The sequence below is a fragment of the Megalobrama amblycephala genome, linkage group LG6 (genome assembly GCF_018812025.1).
Source record: "Megalobrama amblycephala isolate DHTTF-2021 linkage group LG6, ASM1881202v1, whole genome shotgun sequence".
Classification (NCBI taxonomy): domain Eukaryota; kingdom Metazoa; phylum Chordata; class Actinopteri; order Cypriniformes; family Xenocyprididae; genus Megalobrama; species Megalobrama amblycephala.
Window position 1 is genome coordinate 15,961,965 of NC_063049.1, and position 19,988 is coordinate 15,981,952.

General features: G+C 37.4%; 2 protein-coding genes across 2 annotated transcripts in view; one reads left to right on the forward strand and one right to left on the reverse strand.

Annotated features, from left to right (window-relative positions):
• col4a2 (collagen, type IV, alpha 2) overlaps positions 1-743 on the reverse strand; it is a 123,060-nt gene extending 122,317 nt beyond the window's left edge. Inside the window, exons 1-2 of the mRNA XM_048193116.1 lie at positions 587-743; positions 37-148 (exon numbers count right to left, since the gene is read on the reverse strand). Of these exons, the coding sequence (XP_048049073.1) occupies positions 37-77 (41 nt within the window). The 5' untranslated portion in view covers positions 78-148; positions 587-743. The remainder of the gene's footprint in view (positions 1-36; positions 149-586) is intronic.
• A 41-nt stretch (positions 744-784) lies between these two features.
• col4a1 (collagen, type IV, alpha 1) overlaps positions 785-19,988 on the forward strand; it is an 84,858-nt gene continuing 65,654 nt past the window's right edge. Inside the window, exon 1 of the mRNA XM_048193117.1 lies at positions 785-1,043. Coding sequence (XP_048049074.1) covers positions 975-1,043 — 69 coding nt within the window. The 5' untranslated portion in view covers positions 785-974. The remainder of the gene's footprint in view (positions 1,044-19,988) is intronic.

The following is a 19,988-nucleotide window of genomic DNA, read 5'->3' on the forward strand; positions in this document are numbered from 1 at the left end:
CAGATGCTTCCAAAATACAAAACAAAACAACTTTACCTTAATGTGTTCCAATGCTGTAGATGTTTCTCACCCTCCATGTGAGCCTGAAAACAGATTAAATCTCTCCTTCTGCCCAATGCCAGTGTCCTGTTACTGCATACTCAATAATCTGAAAGTAACAGATGGACTGAGGTTAGTTCTCACTGTTTTAAGCATATTTAAAACACTAGAAATGTACTGGTCTATTTGTAGATCTCATGTTCCTTGCTGACAGATCGAGCTTTAGCCTGTAGTTGTGTTTTGGAACATGGTAACAGCTTTATAGCTGGCCTAACCTGTCATTAGCTTATAAACAATCATGAAATAGCAACAAACATTAGCTCAAGGTGGTCATATATAATCTACCAACTAATAAGCATATTACACGAGCTAGAAACCAACTAACATGTTCTCTAAAACGCAGCTACCATTGTGTGCCAGCTGTTGGTATGTCAAAACACTTTATTTTGTTATTATTCGATAGCTTTAAGTACAATAACACACATTTAAGCTCAATATTTTTAATCGTAAGGCTGGTTTTGAATGTGAAGTGACGGCAGAAGTTTACCTCAGATCTCGCACGCTCCAGACGCACGCGCTCAATCCTGAAGCGTTCGCACTTTCAGAAAGTTGGATATCTCACCTAAAATCCACCTTGCCAAAGCTGTTTTAAGTGAATTGCTGATCTCCAAGACTTAAACTTCCCCTAACAATGCTGAAATGCGAGTGATAGTTGTTCTAAACAGGGTTGTGTTGGTGCGTATTGATGGGTGGTCAGGGGGTGTGGTGGGCTCTTCTACAAGACATTACTTTCAACAACAGCCACATAACGTTTAGGGCAAAGATGCAGACAAACGTATAGTTCAGGCTCGGATAGAAGAGAGGCAAGAATTGCTTGAAACGGAGAAGAATCCGTCATCAGCGTGTCCTTTTGGACATTATTCATAGGTGTGAAGATGCGGCTTCCATGTGTCACTGTTTTTCTTCTCACGGTCTCTTTGAGCATTGACAAGAGCACAGCTAAGGTAAGTCCACCTAAAAAACAAACTTTTGTTAACTTAAATGTTTGTTTATTGGTAATGTCGTAGATTTTGGACATAAGGAGTTCCGTTATATGCTCTTGAGGCTTAAGTCGCGCGCACAGAGAAGTGCGTATAACTTGCGCGCGACTTGCTTGTGCTCAAGTTCCACTTAAGTTTTCACGAGCGAATACTTATATTTGACAAAGTTAAAGGATGGGAAACAACTTAAGTGTCGTTAGCGACAAAATTGTCCAGAAATAGCACAACACATGTAAAATGACTTATTAGAAACGAGCTGAATGATATGAATACGACTTATAGATATGTTCCATGCTGTGTAAGTAGCTAAAATAACAAATGTTCCAGTTTAGTATACATTATTATCAGGTGCATAATGTATATTCATACAGTCTATAGCACGACAGTTCTTTTAACAATAGTCTCTGTAGATTTATTGGCGGTTTTGGTGGCTGGTTGTTTTATTAATACAGTAATAATTTGATAAAGATAGTTTCCAATTTGAAGAGATTGTGTGCTTTCAGTGGATCTCACTCATGATGCTTTAGTAGCTTAATGTATTGTCATGTAGAGGATTTCTGTTGGGCTTTTCTCTACAGTTTATATTTGCCACTCCTCTTGGTCTCATCTGGGGGTTGTATTACTCCTTCACCTCCCACTCCTCTCTCACTTCAATTTCAAAGTTACTTTTTAGCAATGCAAATAAAAGCAGTAAAAAAAAAAAAAAAAAAAAAAAAAAAAAGAAGAAGTCAGCAATATGCATTGTGAAATAGAATGGAATAAATATTCAATAAGACATTAACAAAATACATTTCTAACAATTATTTCATTGTTGTACTATGAAAAACAAGTAAATGTGAGAAAGCCATGTTTTTTGAGTCTATCTTTTTTGTCTAGACTGTGGGAAACAACAGACAACATTGGCTTCTCTTTTATTGTGTTGTATGCTTGTGTGCACCCCGCTACGGTTAACACAAGCTTCTGTAAACTTATTCTTAACCATCTGGACTTTTGTTTTCCATTTGTTAAAGGCGTTTTGCCACTCATCTGAGACATCAGTATCACTTCTGAATGAGTTCCAGTCAGGACACTTTTTACCTAAGACAAATTATGCATGTAATGCTTTTTCCTGCATGTAGATGCAGTAATCTGAGAGAGCCAAACTGGACATGTGTTTTTATTGGGGGTGTGGCTGGGGGCCGGGCTCCAGTGTGAAGCACATTCAGAGCAAGGATTCGGAAATCACAGGTGTCTGGGTGATAAGACCATAAGGTGGAATGATGACTGATTGTTACAACGATGAGATAAATTCACAAAGCTGTTTCATCTGGTGATTTTGTCATATTTCTGAATGGATATACAGGCATATCTGCATGATGAATGAACTGCACTTGATACTGCAGATATTTGTAGGAATATATCTGTATGAAGAATAACTGTTTACTGATTTCAAAGTACAGCAATCAAATACCCCAGAATACCAAAACATGCTTTACAACTGTATTTCAATGGAATTTGTTGATGGATTATCACATTACTATAAGCATTAGTTTGATTTAAACTGGTATGTTGCATAGCTAGATATTGAATAAGCTATATAATAAACATTTCCATATTTTCCATACACAACTCTCTGCATACTAAATTACAATTGGTCAACTGATTTGACCAACTGACTTTTTTCTTTTTTTTCATATTAAAACTTTATGGCATGGTTTCACAGATAGGGCTTAAATAAGCCAAGATTAGGTCAAAAATGACTGGCCTACAAAGCTTATACAGTAAATCATTTGTTACACTATTTTATCACCAAATATTGGATTCAATCTATTTGTCAACTTGTTTTCTTTAAATTAGGACAGGTTTTGTATTTATTTTTGAAACTGATTGATTGCAGGCCTCATTGATCTGAGCTTATATTGGTAAAAAATGACCACCCATTGAAAATAAATGGGGGAGTACAAATTCAGAGAAACAATTAGTGTTCAGGAGCGTGTTCATCATGTTCATGTTCACATATATACAGTGCACAGCATAAATGAGTACACCCCCTCTGAAACTTCTAAAAGTTTCAAATACTACTCAAATACTTAGAAGAAATGTTAGGGTTCTTTAGAGATATAATGTTCCAGCAAGTTTGCTTAATCAATTACCAAAGAAGCATGTCAAAATTCTTCAGGAAAATAAGATTTTCTTATCAAGGTGATAAAATGTTGTGTAGCAAAAATGAGTACAACCTCCTAAAAGTTACTAAATAAAACAAAATAAAAATTTTCTGGTGTAAGTTTAAAGGCAATGTTTGATCAACAGGTAAGCATGTTGAACCAAAACGAGAAGTAATTTCTTAACAATTAAAAGTGTTATATAGCCCACTGAATCATTCTCAGACTTAATGCTGACAACAATGGAAGCACTTGGGAGAGAACTGTCAGGAGACTTATTTCTTAGAACAAAAAAAGGGCCAAATCATTGTTTTAAGTGTGAAAATATAGCAAAAGTAACACAGAAATTCAAAAACAATGGACATGTGACAAGGCCCCTGAAATAATCAAGCCTTCATTTTAAGCTTTCATTTAGTGATGAGGTTTTTTTTTTTTTTTTTTGCTAGACAAAGAGCAGGAGAAATACCAAGCGAGTGTCTCAGAGCCAGCAAAAGCTATGAAAAGAGTGACTGTTTATCTCACAGAGTAAGATACAGCCTGCAGAAATGACATGCATGGTTGTTGTTCTCACTGGAACTACCTACTGTAGCCAAAGCACAATAAAGTCAGTTAGCCATTTCCAAAGCCCATATTTACAAAATATAGATTCTGGGAATCAATACTCTGATCTCATGATACCAAATCAATCATTGTGGATCTAACAGCATTCAAAATGTTATGGTGTTGCTAGAGGAGGAGTACAGTGAGAAGTGCCTGGTTCCCACAGTAAAGTTCAGTGGTAGTAAAGCTCTTATATAGGGATGTATGAGTGCTGAAGGTGTGAAGGAGTTGTGCTTTATCAATTCTGTCATGAATTCCCACACCACTGTGTAATTTAATGCACAAACTTGAAACAGAAGATGTTACCCTTTCCAATGAGGATATGCATTTTCCAAAGATGAAAATCCTTCTGTGGACATGTATTGCACTCAATCCTAACACTTTTGAGCGCCTGTGGGGGATTCTGTAGAGACGAGTTGAGCAACACTCCACATTAAAGATCAGGGCATTTAAGGAGCTCATCATCCAGGAGTTAAACAGGACAGATGTGACAATTTGTCATGAACTTGTACTCTCAGAGCAGTGTGATAGGGTTTTCAACACAGCACGAGGGTTAAAACAGCTCAAACATGCATTTTGGTGTGGGACTAGGCTTAAGCCTTGTCTGTGAAACCGGGTGTAAAATTGTTAAACTTTTTGACTGATCATTGTCCTTAGCAATAGATTCCTTACATAGCTGTGCTAGTTTCATATCTCTTAGATTACTGTACATCGTCTTCTGTATCTCAAACTGTAAAGCATGACACAAGCAACACTGCAGTCATGGGTTTGATTCCCATGGATTGAATGGACTGATAAGACGTGAACTCTAAATGTTTTTTTTTTTTTTTTTTTTTTTTTGTATTAACACATATGTATTAAATTCATAAATGTGAATATCAACCAAGTATCACCACTCTTTGTTGGGGTCCTGATCACTCTGGCAGGGTTTCTTTTGCTATCATACAATATCACCTTATTATGTGAGCTGTTCTGAACTGTGTATTTTTGTTCTCTGGCATGAATATACATTGAAAATGTGTGAATCTGTAATCTCTCAGCACTTCCTAGTTCAACAGCCATCAAATGGCACCCACAGCTGCCTCTCTGTGTCACCTCAGCCTTGAATTGCAATTGATGCCATTTGTGAGTGGTATAATAGTCAGGCTTGTGAACGCTGTTTAAACAACTACAACAACAATAACGCTGAGAACAATAATATTTTGCTCTGCATTGTGTGTGACAATTGCCAAAAGGTGTAACCATTTGTTGTTGTTGGCTTGTTTTTGGAGGCAGGGTTCCCATGCTCATAATATTTAAATACAGTTGTGCTCAAAAGTTTACATACCCCTTGCAGAATCTGTGAAAATGTGAATAATTTTGACAAAATAAGAGGGATCATACAAAATGCTTGTTATTTTTTATTAAGTACTGTCCTGAATAAGATATTTTACATAAAAGATGTTTACATATAGTCCACAAGACATAAAAAAAAATCTGATTTTATAAACATGACCCCATTCAAAAGTTACATACCCCTGATTCTTAATACTGTGTCGTTACCTGGGTGATCCACAGCTGTTTATTTTTTTTTTTTTTTTATTTTTTTTTTTGTGATGGTTGTACATGTGTCCCTTGTTTGTCCTGAGCAATTAAACTGCCAACTGTTCTTCAGAAAAATCCTTCAGTTCCTGCAAATTCTTCAGTTTTCCAGCAACTTTTGCATATTTGAACCATTTCTAGTACCAGTGACTGTATGATTCTCAGATCCATCTTTTCACATGGAGGACAACTGAGGAACTCAGACACAACTATTAAAAAAGGTTCAAACATTCACTGATGCTCCAGAAGGAAACACGATGAACATTAAGAGCTGGGGGGTGAAAACTTTTGAACAGGATGAAGATGTCCAAATTTTTCTTATTTTGTTTAAATATCTTTTTTTTTTTTCATTTAGTACTGCCCTTCGGAAGCAACAGAAGATACTTGCATGTTTCCTGGAAGATAAATTAAGTACAATTTACCTTGATCTTTACCTAGAAAAGTTTTCACCCCCAGTTCTTAATGCATCGTGTTTCCTTCTGGAGCATCAGTGAATGTTTGAACCTTTTTTAATATTTGTATTTGAGTCCCAAAATTGTCCTAAGTGTGAAAAGATGGATCTCAAAATCATTCAGTCACTGCTGGAAAGGGTTCAAATATACAGAAGATGTTGGAAAGGAGCTGGAGGATTTTTCTGAAGAACAATGGGCAGTTTAACTGCTCAGAACAAACAAGGGACTAGTGAACAACCATCACAAAACAAAACAAACAAACAGCCGTGGATCATCCAGGTAACCACACACAATATTATTAATCAAGGGTAAACTTTTGAACAGGGTCATTTTTTTTAAATTCAGCATTTTTTATGTAAACATCTTCCATGTAAAATATCTTCTTCAGGATAGTACTTAATAAAAATAGCATGTATGATCCCTCTTATTTTGTTAAAGTTATTCACATTTTCAGAGATTCTGCAAGGGCTATGTAAACTTTTAAGCACAACTGTATATCATGCAAAATTCTACTGAAAATGTATTATTTTCTAGTTACTTTTTCTAGTTACAGTACATTCAATTGGGTTAATTGGAGTGCAGTCACTAAAAAAAATATTTTAAATATACTTATCCATCACGAACAATTGGAAAAGTCATGGGAACCCTGTAAAGCGACGGCATCCTGAGCTCAATCAATTTAAAAAATTTTTAGGTGAAGTGGATGGAAAAGAACTTTTGTGTATTGCAAAATCCACCCTAAATCCTTGCAGCATTCGTGGTACAGTATGTGTGGTTCACCATAAATTGTTGTTTTTCCTCTTGGGAGTCTAAATATTTGTTAAAAAGAAGAAGTTCATGAGGACTAAAGATGTGTGTTTGGAATGGTTTCCTTAGGCTTATTCTTGCAAATACAAAGGGTGAAGAATATCCCTAACAAACAAATGTTTGTTTATATTATTGATGTGTGTCTGTCTGTTTCAGTGGCAGAAACAGTCTACATTGGCAGTTTATTTACTTAGAAAATCTTCTTCCTCATCTATATTTGTACATTAATGGAAGGCTGGTGATCCGGATGCGTTTCAGTTTAATACTATGTTTTTCCAAGCTTGTTTATCAATTGTGATTCTCATAAGGTCAGCGTGGTCTCACGTGTATCCAGTTCATATCAGATTAGTGGTGACTGCCCCAGCACACTTCCTGGAGTTAACTCACTTCATTAGGATGGCATTACAGATTAGATTCTCCACTTAAATTCATTGCAGAAACAGCCAAAGTAAATGAAGGTGAACTCGGTAAACTTAACTGATAATAGTGCAATCTCTGAGCGGACTCAGTCATGCCAAAACAAAAGGGTGCACCCAACACACCCTGAAATATGAATCAGAGGACCTATTTACACTTTATTTGATCAGTTTAGTCGCTTCATTGGTCTTGATCAGTGAGACAGCTGTTTAATTGGGTATTACATTTACACTTGGCCACATAAATGCATCTGATGATATAAATCTCATCTACTGTAATATTCAGGTATAGTGGATTTCACTCAGGATGAGGTTTAAAATGCCCATATTAAGATGGTGACGTAGGACTGCACGCAACTTTCCAGTTCCGGCTGGATTTCATCCTCCGCACATAAGCTTAATAAAGCCTGAACCTCATCGTCAGTTCATCGGTCGTATTTTTTAAACTCCATTGTTGATTCGAATAGCAAACAACTCTTACTGCACACACCGCAACAGATTTAAAAAAACGATGGTTGAAATCAAAATGCTGCGTGAACTCAACCAATCAGCATGTTCAGTGCCCAAGTCCCACCCCCAAAAGTTCCGGAACTTTGAAAAAGTACTACCTCCTGAGCAGGTACTTTCTGAGGGGGAATTTTTTACCCGGGAACTTCATGTAGACTCTGGTTCCTGCGGTCAAAACACACCAAGTACCACCCCAAAGTTCCTAGTTCCTGGGGAAAGTTCCTGTGGTGGAAACACGGCTTTACAAGTTCATAATTTTATTTTTGAGGTCTGCTAGAATACATTTACGTGATTTAAAGATGAGGAAAACATTTTTTTCTTATAGTGTACATTGCTGCAGCACCTCTTTTTACCCTCTCCCTGAAATGCTCTATTTAGTTCATGTCTCTGCCCAGTTGTGATTGGTCTACCACTTAAACCGCATGTTGATATAACGATTAACCATAATCCATAATAATTACCATAGATATAATATTGTTTACAGCTGCTCATGAAGCCTTGGGAGCTGAAACATTCCCAAGGCTTCATGAGCAGCTGTAAACAATATTATATCTATTATAACTATGGGGTCGTTATTTGAAGTCAATGCACTAACACCCAAAGTATACTTTCCTCGTCAACTCCAGCTCGTAGACAGTTTGCTGGATCTAATTTTCGTCATCAGTACAGGTCCACAAACACAACAGAACATGTGCGAATGATTTGAGCACTCAAAAACAAAAATCCATTTAGGAAGTGCTAACTCATTGAATGCATACACCTGTGCTCACAGTCAGTATACTTTGAAAGTCTTGTGTGCTCAACTGTACATAGACAGAGCAGAACATGGAAAATGATGTATATTCGGGCCTTAAATAAAACGTAAATTTTGGTGTCTTTATATACACATGCTCTCTTTATGCACTTTATGTAGTTAATACACCACAGTTTGTGTGCTGTAATCCATCTTATCACACCCTCTGATAGTGAAAGAAATTCCTCAAGTGACTTATGTGCTGTGCGTATCTCTCGCCTGCTCTGCCCCTTGAGACTGGCAAGTTTCATGTGGGTGGGTTGTCTGTATAATTCTTGGAAACCACACATGTGGTGATGGGTGTGAGAGAGAGTGTGTGGGGAGACGGAGGATGGATGAGGTCCAATTGGAGGGAAAAACACGACGGACCTCACTAGGCTTACACACTGTTCCGCCTACACCAGATCGTACTGTTCCAGCATCTCCCGAGAGAGGGTGGATGGAATGCCAGTGCAGAGGAAGCAACAGTTGCAACTGTTTATCTTCCTGAATCACTGTTCCTTTCCCCTTATCCTGGACATTTCTTTCTCATTTTCTGAGTTTTATTTGTTTTCATCTCTCCAGAAAATAGCACAAAGTCTCATAAAGCACTTACATATGCTCCCTTTTTCAGCCAAGAAGCCCCAATAAATGCATGTTTATAGGGTACTCAGTATTTGATATACACGTAAATTCTCTACAAATTATTTGCTGGACTGTCAACAAAATGTTTCTAGAATGTTTTTAGAATTGTGCCTAAAGACAGGGTTCCCACATCATGATTTTTTTATTTATTTATTTATTTTTTTTTATTGTGATTTATAAGCCTGGAAGCTTGTAATAAATATTGTGGTCAAGAATTAAGAAATCATTCCCACAACTTTCCCAAGTTTTATCCCTTGTTCCCGTGTTTAAAGGATTAGTTCACTTTAAAATTCACTTTCTTCTTTCTAATCAACACAATCGGAGTTCTATTAATAAATATCCTGATGCATCCAAGCTTTATAATGGCAGTGAAAGGGGCCAACGAGTTTGAAACTCAAGAAAATGCCTTCATCCACATCCATCCATCATAAACGTATTCCACGCGGCTCCAGGGGGGGTTAATAAAGGCCTTCTGAAGTGAAGCGATGCATTTGTGCAAGAAAAAATATCCACATTTAACAAGTTGTAAAGTCAAATATCTAGCTTCCATCAGACCACCTTCCGTATTCAACTTACGAAGAAAGCATAGGACGTAGCGTAAGCGTTTTGAACTGCGAGAGGCGTTGCACTTTCTTCGTAAGTCTGGCGGAAATTAGATATTTTACTTTATAACTTGTTAAATATGGATATTTTTCTGACACAAACACATTGTTTCACTTCAGAAGGACTTTATTAACCCCCCCGGAGCCGTGTGGAGTACATTTATGATGGATAGATGATAGATGAGCTTTAAACTCGTTGGCCCATTCACTGCCATTATAAATCTTGGACAAGTCAGGATATTAATATAACTCCGACTGTATTCATCAGAAAGAAGAAGGAAGGATGGCTTGAGGGTAAGTAAATCTTGGGGTAATTTTCATTTTAAAGTGAACTAATCTTTTAAGGGTACATTTACACGACAACAATGTACAAAAAATATGGAAACGTACATTTTTCCTTTCCTTTTTTCACGTACAGACAAAAACATTATCAAAACAATCAGGGAAACAATCTTGTTATCTTAACCTCAATTCACTGACAATTTAGGAATTGCCCTGAAATTACAAACACAGTTCAGGACGACTGATAATTATTTGCATCATCTTAAGTATTTTTCTCTTTGACTCAAAGCCCTAAGCTAAACTGAACAACCCTGACCCTTCCAGAGGACCATTGCTTAAGTTCACAGGGCCAAGGACAGAATTATCCCTGATGGACCCCCTTTGCCCGAGACCTTTTTTTATAGGGCCTGGGACAACCTTCATCTGATGACAGCCTTGCCTTTCTAGTTCATGAACTATTGCTTGGTGACCACCCTGCTTTACTTTACTACAAACCACAGAGTTGGACAGGTGAAAGCAGTTTGTGATTATGATAATAATGGTTTTCGAATAGTTGAGTATAACATCATCTCAGTAATGTGTTGTTTGAAGGAAAAAAAACACTTTATGACCATTATTTTATGACAGTGAATTATAAAGTGAAATGTTATACTGATGCAATCTGACCGCACACACACACACACACATTTGTAAAAGGCTGTTAAACGGGCTGTGAGTGTATTATTTTCTGGGTGGTCTGGGGAAACACAGTTCTTATGCCCTTAACCTATTGATCTGCTGCTTACAGTGTAGCAAATTTTGTCATTATATCAAGTATTTAGATTATCTCTGTGGTTTATTTACTAATACTGCACTGAGAGGAAGTATATACATATACAGTACAAATATGTAATAGCTTCATGAAAGTGCTGATTGATGGAAAAAAAAACACTGATTAACTGGCCCATGGTCAGAACAAGACAAGGGCAATGGTTTTCCTGTAGCTTAAACAGTTAAGTTTGGCACTAGCAACACCAAGGTCATGGGTTCAATTCCCAAGAAATGTGTGAGCTGGTTATAATCACGGCATTGCTTGTATTTACAAGATGGGTAAATACTACCGGGTGTTTGGAACATACCTTTTTGGTGACATCTGAAACCTTTCACTGAATCTTTGAACTTAGTTTCTTTGTTCCCTCTTGCTGTAGTAAATCCTGTCTTTGTCACACTGTCTAAGGTATTGATTATTTCATACTGAGACAAGGGGGGACAGCCATGACACACAGGGAGTCCCAGATCCCAGGCTTTCTCTGCAGGAATGTGGGCTATAGCCTGGGCAATACCCATAGCGGATTATTTGGTCTCGGTAACTGGGACTCAGCCAGCCCTACTGGCCCATAATGCATGAGACAGCCATCTGGCCCTGTCAATCAAAGTAGGATGGAAGATGACTCAGAGAAGATGCATGTGTTAATATTATTATAAATAGGGGCATTGGGCATTATTAGTAGTCATATTTTTTAGAAGGGACACCAGTAGCAGTGAGGACTCAGTTGGTGCCCTATAGGCACAGTAAGACATGATCAGACACACACAAAAGCTGTAGGGGAGGTGGTTTCAAACAAACAGCCAAATTAATAAATAAATAATTTATATTTTGGTATGTGAAACATGTATTACAATCCATAATGTTGCACTACCAAAAACAAATGGGTACTGTAGAAACTTTCAAGAGAAAATCATGAATAAATCTCATATTTTGTCTGACATGGTGGCCTTTTTTGAAGGATTGGTCCTTCTGTTTCTCACCATGTCTCCTAATCATCAAAATTGGTAGGAGTTTGTGTTGTTCTCTGTGGTTTGTTTATGCAGCTGACTTTGTGGATATCAAAACATTCAGTAAAAAGTTTGGACTGGTCAGGACACTCTTTACTCCAGGTCATAAAGCATAGAAAAATACAGTTTATTACATTTGTCATTAAGGAGGACACATTATAGGCCTTTTCAGCATATGTCCAGACTCTCTAACACATTGACTGGCCATTCAATACATTTTACATGCCCATTTTCACTATTGGTCTCAGATTTTAGATCCTTCCAGAGGACCATTACTTAAGTTCACAGGGCCAAGGACAGAATTATCCCTGATGGGCCCCCTTTGCCCGAGACCTTTTTTTTTATAGGGCCTGGGACAACCTTCCTCTGACGATGGCCTTGCCATTTCTAATTCATGAACTATTGCTTGGTGACCACCCTGCTTTACTAGAAAGAGGCAAATGGGGCAACCACAGAGTTGGACAGGTGAAAGCAGTTTGTGATTATGATAATAATGGTTTTCGAACACATTGACTGGCCATTCAATACATTTTACATGCCCATTTTCACTATTGGTCTCAGATTTTAGACTCTTTTAACTTTTAAGATTAAAATACTATTTAATTAGAAAATGTTTGCAGTGACCTACTGCCAGATAAGCTATTGGTGGGTATTTGTATTACAACCCGAATTCCAGAAAAGTTGGGGCGTTTTTTTTTTTAAATTTGAATAAAATGAAAACTAAAAGATGTTCAAATCATATGAGCCAATATTTTATTCACAATAGAACATAGATAACATAACAAATGTTTAAAGAGAGAAGTGTTATGTACAAAATGAACTCATTTCAAATTTGTTAAAATGGGGTATGTTTACCATGGTGTAGCATTTACTCTTCTTTTCAAAACAGTTTGAAGACATCTGGGCATCAAGATTATGAGTTTCTGGTGTTTTGGTGTTGGAATTTGTTCCCACTCTTGCCTGATATAGGTTTCCAAATGTTCTCTATAGGTCAAAGATCTGGACTGCAGGCAGCAATTCAGCACCCGGACACTTCTATGACAAAGTTATTCTGTTGTAATATCTGCATTGTATTTGCATTGTCCTGCTGAAATACACAAGGCCTTCCCTGAAATAGATGTTGTCTGGAAACCTTTATATACTTTTCAGCATTCATAGTGCCTTAAAACATGCAAGCTGCCCATGCAGTATGCACTTGTGCACCCCCATACCATCAGAGATACTGGCTTTTGAACTGAACGCTGATAACACGCTGGAAGGTCTCCCTGCCCAGAGGACACGGCATCCGTGATTTCCAACAAGAATGTCAAATTTGGACTCGTCTGACCATAGAACTTTTTTCCACTTTGAAACAGTCCATTTTAAATGAGCTTTGGCCCACAGGACACGACGGTGCTTCTGGACCATGTTCACATATGGCTTCCTTTTGTGTGATATAGCTTTAGTTGGCATCTGCAGATGGCACGGCGGATTGTGTTTACCGACAGTGGTTTCTGGAAGTATTCCTGGGCCCATTTAGTAATGTAATTGACACAATCATGCCGATGAGTGATGCAGTGTCATCTGAGGGCCCGAAGACCACAAGCATCCAATAAAGGTCTACTGCCTTTTCCCTTATGCACAGAGTTTTCCCCAGGTTCTCTGAATCTTTTGATGATGTTATGCACTGTATGAGATGATGAGATTTGCAAAGCCTTTGCGATTTGACATTGAGGAACATTGTTTTTAAAGTATTCCACTATCTTTTTACACAGCTGCCCATCTTTACTTCTGATAGACTCTGCCTCTCTAAGACATCCCTTTTATAGTTTTATAGCTAATCATGTTACAGACCTGATATCAATTAACTTAATTAGTTGCTAGATGTTCTCCCAGCTGAATCTTTTCAAAATTCCTTGCTTTTTCAGCCATTTGTTGCCCCTGTGCCAACTTCTTTGAGACCTGTAGCAGGCATTCAATTTGAAATGAGCTCATTTAGTGGATAAAAGTGTAAAATTTCTCAGTTTAAACATTTGTTGTGTTATCTATGTCCTATTGTGAATAAAATATTGGCTCATGTGATTTAAAAGTCTTTTAGTTTTCATTTTATTTAAATTTAAAAAACGTCCCAACTTTTATGGAATTCGGGTTGTAATTGGTTGCACTAGTTTCTCTGGTTTGCAACCTGATGTTTTTTGCTGTGACATAAAACATGCACTTTCTTGTAGGTATGCATAAGCACAGACTGTTGTTGGAGAACCATGATTTAGATGCCAGCATGCTATTTTGGCCTTTCACAGTGCCACGTGAACCAGATTAGCCCAAAATTCATGCCAGCTCTGCCACAGGAGTGTTTGCAGAGAGCATCACACAAGGAGACGTCTGTGGACTTTATTAGGAAGAATGTCATGTTGTCATCACTGTTAAAGATCAGATGAACAAGCTGCAGGCAGTAAGAGCCACTGAAGACTCACATTGAGTTTATGACTAAAATAATTCCAAATTCATGTGATTCCAAATAACAGAGAGACACAGAAGTTTCTGAAAAATCTCTAACCTCGCCTTGATTTATCCAAAGAGCATTTATAAGTAGGCCTCACAGGCTTCTGTGCAATTTTTTGGAGAACAGATAACTATTGTTAGTGACAGCCTCTCTGTCCAGTGCTCTGAATGCAGTGTTTCAGATGCTGTTTGATCCCTCTATTGTTCAATGGACCAGTAGGGGCGAAATCATGCACATTTCACATGGGGGTCCGTACTGCATGCACATGAACCCAAGACCTGTGGGTGTCATTTTCTGGGTTTTAAAGCAGTAATCCTTTTGTACATTGTCATGTTTCTGTGCGTGGGATTTCAAATGGGATTTTAATTGATGTGACATCATTCATAATCTGCGCTAAAATCACTGCTGACATAGCATGATTCAAGGAAGAGAGAGCAACAGATATGGACGGTACAAAACGATAATCATCAGGAAAGATAAACAGAAGTAGTCTCTTCTCTTTCCGGGTATATACTTTCCCTGATGGATCTAGTCTTGATTGTTGTATAATTGGTCGCTCCACCCCTTGTTTTGCAGCATGGAGAGTTTGTTTACAGGGTTGATGGTTTCGCACGTGCAACTTGAGCACATGATCCATGTGGCGAGACCATCATTTTCTCATGAACACTAGTTCTGAACTAGATTTTTACATTGTGAGTTGGCTTTTTATTGGCCCAGGTCAAAAGAGCCCACGAACCAAGTTGCTATGACATTTTGGATTCTAGGTATGTTTTCTCAATGCACGGATTTGGGCTCATTTTATCAGGTGAACACATAATTTTTATTGCTTAGAAAGTGAAACATCAAACATCTGTTTGACTAGCTTCACATTTTGAGGTATCATTTGCAGCAAAGAAAAGGGAAAGATACTTATTTTCTTGCATTTTTTCTTACTTCTTGAATATATGATAATTATTACTGTATGCAATAATTATTATCAGTAAAATATTTAAGTTATAGGCCACTTTATTAGGTACACCTTGCTAGTACAGAGTTGGTTGTTCTGGAACAAAAATGTATGGGAATATACTGCAAAATATAATGCGATATATTACATAATACATTTCCATATATAGGCAACTAGTGCTTATATTTTTTAATATATTGCAGTATATACATTGACCATGTATGGCTATATATTGATACAGATAAAATGTTTAGAAATGAAGACAGAAATAGCATTACATGTAATATTCATAAAGTTTTATCCTTTATTGTGTACATATATTGCACATACTGGTGACTGTGGAGGCCATTTCAGTATAGTGAACTCAAGAAATCAGTTTGAAATGATTTGAGCTTTGGCGTTTTATCCTGCTGGAAGTAGCTATCAGAAGATGGATACACTGTGTTCATAAAGGGATGGACATGGTCAGCAACAATACTAAGGGAGGCTGTGGTATTTAAACAATGTTCAATACTAAAGGGCCAAAAATGTGCCAAGAAAATATTCCTCACACCATTACATCACCATCAGCCTAAACCATTGATACAAGGCAAGATGGATCCATGCTTTCATGTTGGTTACACCAAATTCTGACCCTACCATCTGAATGTCGCAACAGAAATCAAGGCTCATCAGACCAGGCAACATTTTTCCAATCTTTTATTGTCCAATTTTGGTTGAGCCTGTGCGATTTGTAGACTCAGTTTCCTGTTCTTAGCTGATAGGAGTGGCACCCGGTGTGGTCTTCATCTGCTGTAGCCCATCTGCTTCAAGGATTGATTTGTTGTGCATTCAGAGATGCTCTTCTGCATACCGGTTGTAACAAGTGGAGTTACTGTTGCTTTTCTATCAGCTCGAACAAGTCTGGCCATTCTCCTCTGACCTCTGGCATTAACAAGGCATTTTCACCCACAGAACTGCCGCTCACTGGATATTTTCTCTTTTCTAGACCATTCTCTGTAAACCTTAGAGATGGTTGAGTGTGAGAACCCCAGCAGATCAGCAGTTTCTGTCTGGCACCAACAACCATGCCATGTTAAAAGTCATTTAAATCACCTTTAAATCACCCAGTTTGAACTTCAGCAGATCATCTTGACAATGGCTTCGTCTGAAAGCTTAAAAATGTTGACTTCGTAGGATGCATTCCAAGGTAGGGAGGTATCAAGGCACATCCGAATCCAGTGTTAGTTTCACTTCCTGTCTCCTGAGATGCCTTCATCTGATCGATTTTTGAAGGCAGCATAGATGTATCATTCGCTTCCAATGATATCCCACAATTTTGTGCTTTCCATTCTGTGACAGCTGAGCTAAAAAATAAAGATGACATCTGAACGTTTCAGTTGGTGGTTAGTTTGTATGTAAATGTACCTTTTTGACCAACAGTTTCCACTTCTGATGTCATTTCTAGTAAGAAATTACTATTGCAATTAAATATTTGCTTAGTTATCGCTAAAGCTCTCTTTGTTTTTCTTTAAATCATTCAAGCATTATGCTGCCTCAGAAGTCTGTCTAAACTCAGTTTCATGAGGTACATTTGTGCACAAACACTGCCTAAAAAGTAATTGCCAGATAAGGCAGCGAGGGAAATTTTCAGACAGAGCCCATGTCTACATGCCTAAATGTATTGAGTTGCTGCCATGTGATTGGCTGATTAGATATTTGCATTAACGAGCAGTTGCACAGGTTTACCTAATAAAATTCATAAATACTATTATGTTTTTGGGGAGTTGCACCTCATGACATTTTACAGCCTGAACTAACCTTGGCTTGTCATTTTTATTTATTTATTTTTTGACCTACTGACACAGTCCTGACGGACTGCTTTTATATATATATATAAATATATATTGTACATATGTTGTGGCTGGAGAAAAGAGGACTAGACAATGTGTGGTGAAATTATACTGGAGGGGCCTTGGTGCTTCATTGCAGGAGTGAATGTTTGGCAACTTGCTGGAGAATTGCAGTCTCGATTCCTTAATAATCACTGGAGCCTACAGGAGAAAAGAAACAGAGAAAGTCTGGTCTTGGGAGATCTAGCCTCCCCTAAGCTTCTTTCTATTGTGATAATATCCTCTGCTTTATCTAACTACATGTTTAAAGTTTTAAATTTGAATAAAATAAATAAATAAAATAAAATAAATCTCATGTAACTGACCAAGCATAAGCTAATCTCTGCGCATAATGAGGGGGCTGAAACTCCCAAGTTAGATGTGATGTAGCAAAAATAACAGCTGACCCTTCCAATGGAGGAGTGAACTCTTCCTTTTTATGTTGCTTATAAAAATCCTCTTGGTAAACTGTAGCAACACTGTCTTGACCTCCCACTGCTCCATCCAGCTTTAGTTATATTCGTCATTTTCTTTTACATTTTCTTTTAATCTGCTGGAAATAAACCTCTGGTGACCTGTGACACCCACTCTGTTTTTCACCTCTGAGGATGTGGTGGAAGAAACCTTCTAAACACAGAAGCTGGATTCTTTTAAACCAGTTGGAAACGTATCAGACTGAAACGAGACACAGATGTTATTTTAATTATTAAACCTGAAGCCCGTCTGACATCCAGCCCTAAATATAGAGCAGAGCAACTGCGTCTGTTCCAAAAACATAATGACCTGATGTCCCATCCCAGTCCTTCCTGATCTGTTCAGAACATCAAGTGTAGAGATTTCCTGTCTCTAAAACAATGTAGGGTTATTGTTAGCTTACCCATGATCTGAGGGAAAGACATGGCATTTGATTAAGGAAGTCATGATATTCTTGACTTTAGTTCGCTCTTGTGCTTTACCTGTGGAAAAAGAGAAAGAATAGGCTATTTTTCCCCTCTGGGAGATTCCTGAGTTATCCTGATTCAGATATTTCTCTCCAGAAAGTGAGTTACTGTAATATAGTAGTGCATGAACAGTGTTGCATGTGCATTTGACAAGTTTGTGTATGTGGGCCTGGCAATTTTATACCACGTTGACTCTTTGTATCTCCTTTTTGATCATAAAAGCAACAGAAAGCATTTCCTTTCATCTGCATTTGTTCTCTTGAGGCCCAAAAATAAATGGCAAATGCCTTTTACGAACCACAAACTCATGTTAGATTATGTCCATAGAGTGTGAGAAATGAAATTATTGTGAATTTACTTCTTTTTTTTCCCCTGCATGTTTTGATGTTATTTGGACTGTAGAATCTATAGAATATATTTTTTGTTTTAATACATTACCTTACATTAACCCTTAAATGCATGACTGTTTCACCAGTCATTCTTACATATTCGGGTCTTTATCGACCTGGATCTGTATCTAACACGGAAGGATTTCTTCCTGTCGAGATAATATAAAACTCCTCTGATATTAGAGTAACAATTACAGAAGAATAAAATAAAGCATATTTTGTTACCTTTTGGAGCTTGAAAGGGCTCCGTTTGAGCAGATGTTTTATGCCATCATCACTGTCCTCGTCAGAGCTCATTTCCCAGTAAATTCAGCAAATAATGGGCTAGTTTTATGTTTGAGGTCACGAATATGAGCCCATTCGCGATCTCAAACATATTCTCAAAACAACATAATTTTCGACATCTTCAAAATCAATATTTCGATCGCTAACAGCTTTACCAGATACATCCAGTAACAGTTACAGTCATATTTTATTGCGTTCAGTACTTGCTCTGCAATAAATCACTGAGCCATTTCATGTTTTTCTTATTATTTCTGATTTTCTGTCTAAATGAGTCGTCACTTCAGCATTGTGTATCAGACATTGCCACCTGGTGGAATAAAGGTGAATTGCACTTGTTCCGTCATCTAAGATTGTATTATTGTTGTGCAGAAAAAATATACATACACTGATAAACACCTCGGGTTGTTTGCGACCCTATACAATTTTTACAAAAAAATGAACACAAAAACAGGCAGTCTTTTATAATTTTATGATTTTTTTCTTGTTATATTCTTTATAATGAATTGATCGAGGAATACTAAGAATGTTGATGTCTAACTTAAAAAAATTAATGAGAAGGAGGGTAGTGAATGACTTCCCGGGTCACTAAAGACCCGAGGTATGCATTTAAGGGTTAAAGGGTTAGTTCACCCAAAAATGAAAATTCTGTCATTTATTACTCACGCTCATGCCGTTCACACCCGTAAGACCTTCGTTAATCTTCGGAACACAAATTAAGATATTTTCCGATGATAAATCCGATGGCTCTGTGAGGCCTACATAGGGAGCAATGAGATTTCCTCTCTCAAGATCCATTAATGTACTAAAAACATATTTAAATCAGTTCATATGAGTACAGTGGTTCAATATTAATATTATAAAGTGACAAGAATATTTTTGGTGAAAAAAACAATTTAGTGATGGCCGATTTCAAAACACTGCTTCAGGAAGCTTCGGAGCATAATGAATCAGCGTGTCGAATCAACGGTTCGGAGCGCCAAAGTCACGTGATTTCAGCAGTTTGGCGGTTTGACACGTGATCCGAATTATGATTCGACATGCTGATTCATAACACTCCAAAGCTTCCTGAAGCAGTGTTTTGAAATCGGCCATCACTAAATAAGTCGTTATTTTGTTTTTTTGGCGGACCAAAAATATTCTCGTCACTTTATAATATTAATATTGAACCACTGTACTCACATGAACTGATTTAAATATGTTTTTAGTACATTAATGGATCTTGAGAGAGGAAATGTCATTGCTGGTTATGCAGGCCTCACGGAGCCATCGGATTTCAACAATAATAAAAATATCTTAATTTGTGTTCCGAAGATTAACAAAGGTCTTACGGGTGTGGAACGACATGATGGTGAGTAATTAATGACATTATTTTCAT